This window comes from Cephus cinctus, unplaced genomic scaffold (genome assembly GCF_000341935.2).
Source record: "Cephus cinctus unplaced genomic scaffold, Ccin1 Ccin1_scaffold0060, whole genome shotgun sequence".
NCBI lineage: Eukaryota > Metazoa > Arthropoda > Insecta > Hymenoptera > Cephidae > Cephus > Cephus cinctus.
The window spans coordinates 73,187-80,920 of NW_014332803.1; the positions used below are offsets into that span (position 1 = coordinate 73,187).

The 7,734-nt window shown below is 39.0% G+C and overlaps 1 protein-coding gene across 1 annotated transcript in view; it reads left to right on the forward strand.

Moving 5' to 3' along the window:
* Window positions 1-1,679: 1,679 nt before the first annotated feature.
* Window positions 1,680-7,734, forward strand: part of LOC107268598 (dnaJ homolog subfamily B member 12) — an 87,961-nt gene continuing 81,906 nt past the window's right edge. Inside the window, exons 1-5 of the mRNA XM_015741539.2 lie at window positions 1,680-2,166; window positions 2,408-2,561; window positions 3,016-3,161; window positions 3,234-3,374; window positions 3,484-3,617. Of these exons, the coding sequence (XP_015597025.1) occupies window positions 2,034-2,166; window positions 2,408-2,561; window positions 3,016-3,161; window positions 3,234-3,374; window positions 3,484-3,617 (708 nt within the window). The 5' untranslated portion in view covers window positions 1,680-2,033. The remainder of the gene's footprint in view (window positions 2,167-2,407; window positions 2,562-3,015; window positions 3,162-3,233; window positions 3,375-3,483; window positions 3,618-7,734) is intronic.

Sequence of the window (7,734 nt, forward strand, 5' to 3'; positions counted from 1 at the left end):
GATGTATTTAAAATGTTACCTTTACATAGCCTTGAATGGTAAAAATTAAATGAAAAAAAAATCCCCAACCAGATACATTATTGGTTTCATCTCACTATAGAAAATAATTGGTTCATTTTTATATGCTCATTATTATTTTTATGCCCGAGATTTGTAAGTGCATTTTTGTTTTTGGTAATTTTCCGTAATGCCTTCTTTATCCTTCTGAATATTATTTATGCTATTAAAAAAGGAAACAGCCTACCATAAGTGTTTGTCACAGGTAGGCTCTCGGGAAGAAGAAACGTTCGCTGATTCATGTACCAATTTATTGGATGTATACGATGTAATATAATACAATATTTGTAGATTAATATAATCATATATTTAATGAATCTTAAGTTAACTAGGTGAACCAATAAGCATAGTTGATAATTAAGAAAAAAAATAAAAGGGTTGAGACGTGAGTTTCGAACTCGAGACTCTCGGACGTTAATCCAGCATCAAGCACGTGTGCTATCGAGTCATTGTGGTATATTATTTAGCAAACTTATATTTGTGTAGTTACCCACGTTCGAGAGTTTTTGTTTAAGTTTTATTTGGTCACTCTATTATTTACAAAGCTTCATATGGATATTAAGGGAATTAACATCGGCAAAATTTACTACCTTATTACTACGGTTTATGTAATATGCAGTAAGAAAGGGTGGATTCAAGTCTCCCTATTTGAGTGTTCACCCGGTTTAAAATCGTGGATCTCGAGGAACACACGAATTCATTCGACCAATCAAAAACGTGGAACTAGTTCGAGAGTCTCGTTCAGGTGGCGCGTCGACGCGCCAAAACACAGCTCCAGATTATCACGCGTAGTATTACTATATATACACGACCAATCAAAAACGTGGAACTGCTTCGAGGGCCCTCCGCTAAGGTGGCGCGCCGAAACCAGAGAAAAATTGCCTTCACCAAAAACAGGCTCATTGGCAATCTCCCTACTCATCTCTGGTATCTTACTCAATTACATGCAGATAAACAGAGACACTACGATGATACTCTTAGTGTTATTGGCCTAGTGCAAGCAGGCCTTGCGAGCTGGCTCGCGACGTCATCTACGCTCCGTTTAAACGCGTTCTGATTGGTCGCATTACTGCAACTTCAACCTTGATTATCTCGAAATTTTGATATATGAAATAAAAAATGAAAATACACGTATTCATTAGAATTTGACAAGGAATGCAACGGTGTTACTACAGTGCGTTTCATAACGAACACCCTGTATATCGCACCATGAGGTTCAACTACATTATTCGGACGACAATGAACAATGTGTCGTTTCAAATCGTTGCGCATTTCCCAAGTATTGTTGACACGTCTACAATAGGCTACATAATGTCCTGGCAATCTTGCGATAATACCAGACAGCCGTTACTGATTTATATAAAAGCTATCAAAAGTATGAGGCTGCCGTCACATGGAGTGTACTTTGCGTACGCGTCACTTGCACCAGCAAATCACGGATCGTTGTTAGTTTTCCAATAGATAATAGAACAGAATTACGGGTTCGCGATTGGCTGTGCAAGTTATGCGATACGCAAAGTGCGCTCCATGGGGACTCATCCTGACCATCGAGGGACTAGTTGAAAAAAATTCCTTAGTCAAATTTGTTAGTATAAATTTATATAAACAAATAACCGTCAAACGTTTAAAATAGTCCATCATTCACCAACAAACGACCAACAAACGGTAGCGACAAAAATTAATTCGATCGGTCGTGATGAGGGGCTAACTATATGGAGCTTAAGGAAAGGAAGGAAAAGGAAGAAGCCTGAAAGCCGATTTTTCTGATTGGCTGATGCAGTGTGTTGAGATGCTGAAACGTGAGCGTAGAAATGAGACTTTAAAAAATACACCGAGTAAATGACGCAATCGTTGATTGGAAATTACTTATGGTTGCTTATGGTGGAAAGTTGACCGTGTATTTGGCTTTATTTATCATTTTATCTGTCATTTTCGGAGGTCATTAAGCATTGAATTCGTTATTGGTGATCTTCAAGATGGATAGTAACAAAGATGAGGCAGAACGCTGCATGGAATTCGCTGATCGTTTTATTCGGGAGAAAAAGTATAATGATGCTGAGAAATTTGTTCGTAAGGCTCAGAAACTTTATCCTACGAAAAAAGTAGAAGGCAAGTCATTATTTCAAAGTTTGCATGATTAATTTCTTAGGTTTACGAACAGGTAATTAATGAAATAAATTTTACCTCGATTTGGTTGGAATAATATTAGGTCAAAAATAGGGTTACCTTATTTTTTGAATGCCCACAGAAACGTTAATTGAAAATGTATAGGAATAAACTAAATTTAATGTTACTGAAACAATAATTAAAAATATAAACAGTTGTATTAATACAAGTTTCATAATTATAGATATTCTGACAAAATTAGCAATGCTTTCAAAACCAAATCAGAAAACTGAGGCTGAACCAGATATTAAAAAACGGCAAAGTATCAGTAGAGAAGGTAATCAAGGTGTACCTGCTGGTACTGATTTCACTAAGGAGCAGATTGATTCAGTTAAGAGGTATGTACATAATCGAAGCTTTTTAATTGACAAATATAGAATGATTCAAGATAAACATTGGTTCTTTAGAATACATTCTGGTACAACTGTGTTGTGCTGTGTTCATACATATGAGCATAAGTTTTTTACAGAAGTACAAGCAATTTTATAGTTGGTTTACGAGTTTAATGTATCTTTTCAACAGATTATAAAAATGGAATCTTTAAAAAGTCTCGTGGGGCTCTGCATATAATTTTTGATACAAAGTATGCATGCGCATGATTTTGCACTAAAATATATTTTATTTTTCTATTTTAATATAATTCTGTGATTTTGTTGAAATCCATTTATAATTTTTTAAGGATTGTATTATTATTCACTAACTATTAAAAAACACATTGAACTCATGGACCAACTTACATGATATAAAAACTTTTCTGTAACAGAAACATGTGATTTTCACTTTTTTTTTCAGAATTAGAAAATGCAAAGATTATTATGAAATTTTAGGAGTTAATAAGGAAGCAGCTGATAGTGATATTAAAAAAGCATATAAAAAATTAGCTCTACAATTACATCCTGATAAAAATAAAGCACCAGGTGCTGCTGAAGCGTTTAAAGGTGATATAACATTTTACATATTTGAAAAAAAAAAGTATTTTTGATTAAGCCTTTTAAACGCTGTGTATTTAGCTATCGGGAATGCAGTTGCTATTCTTACTGATGTTGAGAAACGAAAACAATATGATTTATATGGCTCTGAAGAGGAAAGGATGCAAAGTGCACATTCGCGACAAGCTCATGCTCACTATGATTACACTCGTGGTTATGAAGGTAACTAAAAATAGTTTTACTGAAAATAAAAGTTGTCGATAGGAAATATTAATAGTTATGAATCACTAACAACTGTTGGAAAAGATGTGAATGATAAAATTTGTTACAGCTGACATAACGGCAGAAGAGTTGTTTAATATGTTCTTTGGTGGTGGAATTCCCCAACAAAGTTTTTATATGCGACGTGCTGGGGGCAGGTGGATGAGGCAACCTGATGGGCAAACCCAACATGCTCATTCCCAGGTATTATTAACTTTTAGAGGAGACAGATTTTGTAACGACTATAGTTTTTGACTTGGAATTTTAATCCTATCCTGGTTGATCTTGAATCCCTATTCCTTATTGAGGTGGCGAGCGATGGGGGGTGGGGGGAGCAGTGAGCACGCATGCCAGTTCCGTATTTATTGAGAAATTGCAAGTAAAAACTGTGACGTGATTTTTTGATTCACGGTCACAAGGCGATTCCGGCTATAGATTCAGATAAAGTTCCCACTTTCTAATTCCCTTCGAGTCGCCACCCTGCTCAGAAGCTACGCTCTCAGGTTGATTCGCATAGTTACGTCAATGCTCTCGAAAGATTCATTGTCGATGCTCTGGGGAAGCGACCGTGGAGGATCTCCAAAAGCTACATACCGATTCGCTAAGGAACGCTCTCGATTTGGTTTAAAGGGACGGCTCGGAGGAAAGGAAGAGTTATCAGCTATAAGAATTTCGACCAATCAAAAAGATTAGCTCTCGAATTTGACTCTAGCTGTGTTTCCGATACGGTATAGAAGGCTCTCGCCTGTGTAATTCTCGCGTTACTTTCGCGATATCCAGGAAATTCTATGAATTTTCTGTGTGTGTTCCGGAGGTGTAGTGCTAGTGCAGTACCCCCCCTAAGTGTCCTCTGGACACAGTTCTCGGCCTTGACAGATTAACTGTACCAGCTCCGGTGAGGACTTCCAATTTATTAATTGGTGAAAGGATTTCGATTGATAGTTCAGATTCGACCTGTTGCGTTCTCGATTCGTCGCTCTCTGTCTCTCGCACTATTTGCCTGACGCTTACTCCGACCTTCTCTACCTCAACCTAAGAGCCTGAGCGGCCGTGCATTTCCGTAACTGTCCGCTCCCGTTCATGCATTAGGTTGCGTTTGCTGATTTTATGAGACCCTAAAGATCAGCACCTACGGTTGCGTTACTCGATTTCACGTGCCGCCAATAATCCACAGTATCCATTAAGTTATCGTATCTTCAGATAGGTTCCGTTAGAGCTCTCGTTTTGGCGGAGTTGGTCCTGTTCCATCCCAACTCCGAGGTCATACTGGCTTGTCAGTTCCCGGTGATAAAAGACTTGGCTGCCGCCCGCCTGGCTTGCAGATGTATGAGTGAAGGATGGACGGCCGAAGGTAACGTAGGTTAGATCTCGAAGATAGTCAGTTCTCCGATTTTTCATTATCGATGTCGAATTAAGAAAATACGATATAAAACATACTCACCCTAATCTCGTAAGCCTGGGTCAATCGTGTCCGAGATATTTACAACGGATTTTCTCCTGGGCGAACCAGAAACAATAGAAGGGCCTCTCTCACCCTTAAAAAAAATTAGAGTCGAGGGTATGTTCAGTGTTACGTAGGCCGTAGTGGCTAGCGAGGCCTTTAAATTTGATAACAAAAATTTAGAAGTAACCAAAAAAAAAGAAACGACCGGAGGTAACGTGAATAATGTTTGAGTGAATTCCGAGCGGTAAGAATGCACTCAATGGTGGGTTCGCTGCTCGTTTAAGGTGTTGAAACACGCCTTGCTATTCCAACGTGGGCAGATATTCTCTGAAATGTTGAGGATGGGTAAGAGATATTTAAAAACGTGAGTAAAATGTGAGTTTACCATATATTGTTACAACCAATTTAAAAGTTTTCTATTAATTGTCGTGTACAGTGTTTCTATTATGAGAAATATCGGATAACAAAACCTAACTGTGTGTGAGGTTAAGGCAAGATGAAATTTAGTGGAACAGAAATCTATCAAAACTATGCGATATTCGGAAAGAGTAGTCTATGCAGCTCTATTTTGCCCGGTAACCGATCCAGCTTGTTCCCTAGGGTATGTAATAACGAATCCGTACCTAGGCCAGATTGCGAATACTACACTGAATCTAATACTCTAACGGTTAGAGCCACGAGTGACAACGTGCACTCCGATCTTTTACGCGTGAAATTGAATGATTTTCTCAGCGTCTGTGCCATGATTTTGGCTGCTTATATAGTCGATTTTCGCTGATGCTCTAGGTACGGTTAGGACGTTAGGAATGCACTCGGCTAACCAGCTGGGTAAGTGGCACGGGCAATGCACTGGGTAACGTGCTGAGTCTGCAATTATGCTTCCCGTCAGCTACCTTATTCTTCTGTTTAGGAATGAAGGTCGATATACGTAACACCGTTTACTCGAAGTATCTCTTACACCCGTCTTTCGACTCAAATATCTTATGAACGGCTGTATGCGAGTAAAAGTTATTGATACATCCACTATAGGAATCGAGGGTTCTGAATTAATTGCCATCAAAATCAACGAGACTGATGTACGAGATCAGGCCGTATTGAGATAGCGCGCGAGATAATTTTATTTTCGTTCCGTCGTTGTTGTCGTCGTTGCACGTCCATTCACTTTCTCACACGACGGATGGCCACGGCTGCTTTGCCTTCATTACCTATGTGTACTCTGGATAAAGTTGGTAATTTACGAATACACAACACAATTAACTGCATTTTGTACATGAAGCTACCGTTAGATAGAAATTTCATTATCCTAACTGAGTTGATTTCGAAATGCTGAGGTGAAAATATTTTGAGTGGATGTGAAAGATCCATCTTTACGATTTTCGTTAGAGTTTTGTATAAATGAAATTTTTGTTCTTCATAAAAATAAATTTTTAGGATTTTTTTGAGCTTATAAAGCGTAACTTTAATTTTAAATAAAAGTAACTATTGTTTTAGACTAAAATATGGCAGGAAGGTTTAGCGATTACGTTCACAGGAGTCTTCGCCAGCGAGAACCTGTGAATTATTTTGAATTGAAAATCAATTAAAATTAATATACAGGATGTCCCAGAATTACCTTAACACCGGAACGTGGGTGATGGCTGGAGGTTTCCCGAGTGCCGTCCCTCAAAGCGTTTGTAAAAATTCGCAATAGTTTTGAAATGGGACGCATTTAAGATGCACGAACGAAGGATTTTCACGGGTCATAGTTGCGTGGTGGGAAGTACAGTCGTGGACGGCAAAAGTTAGCTACTACAGACAGATGGCGTGATTCACCATTGTTTGACGATCCGAACGCCGGGCGCTTTCGTTGATAGACTGTGAATATTGGCCGAAATGCCTTAGCTTGATGTATTCATCTCACGCGCAACGCGCGATTGTTAGTTGTTTCAAGAGAGGAAAACAGATTATTAAAGAGAGAGGGGGAGAGATAGAGAGAGAGGGGGAGAGAGAGAGAGAGAGAGAGAGAGAGAGAGAGAGAGAGAGAGAGTTCCAGAAGTTTATCCGCGGATACTAAGAAAGATTTTTGAAAAGTCATTATACGGGTAAGAGGAAGGTATAGTGTATATGTCCGAAAGGCATTCCGTCGTCCCGCAGTATTAGGCTTGAGTCGAAGTTGATCAGCAAAGAGACCCGAGATTCCTAGGCACAAGGCTTTATAAAATAGACAGCCTGAGAAATAGCGTCGACGGTTGCTCTGCTGCAGCCATTCAAGCCTTCTGTGGTGAGAGATGTGCGCGGATCGCAACATGCGGCAGTAAAAATCTAACGCAGTTATTAAGTGAGATAAGCAATTTTTTTTCGAAGTCGTCTGATAAGTTAGTAAACGCTACTGAGCAATAATCAGAGATTGGGAAGACCAGGGCGCTGATAAGTCTGCATTTTAGTGTGTGATTTATATCATTTCCCATCATTCGAAGGCGTTATAATGCCCCTGTAGACTTTCTGCAGACAGTTGATACCGGGTGATACCCAGTTGTGCACAAACCCAATTGGACACAAATGCGAATTTCTGTCTCCTGAGCGATATCCCATCAATAATTCAACAATATTGCAAGTCATCTTTATCTGGCGGAATCTTTTCAAACATCTAATGCTCTCTTCAGTCGATATACTTATCCAGTAACCTACCCAGTCCCCAAAATTTGAACATTCCACCCTATCCTAGCCTTACCTAATCAAACCTAGCATAAACTAATATTAAACCACATAGAATATACTACAATAAGATATCGTTTGTACTTAATTCTCTTATATCTGTTTAAAAGTGGACAGAATTTGCAGTGAAAAGTCATTTGTGTTCAAGTGGTCTGTGCGCCAGTGAACCCCCCCCCCCCCCCC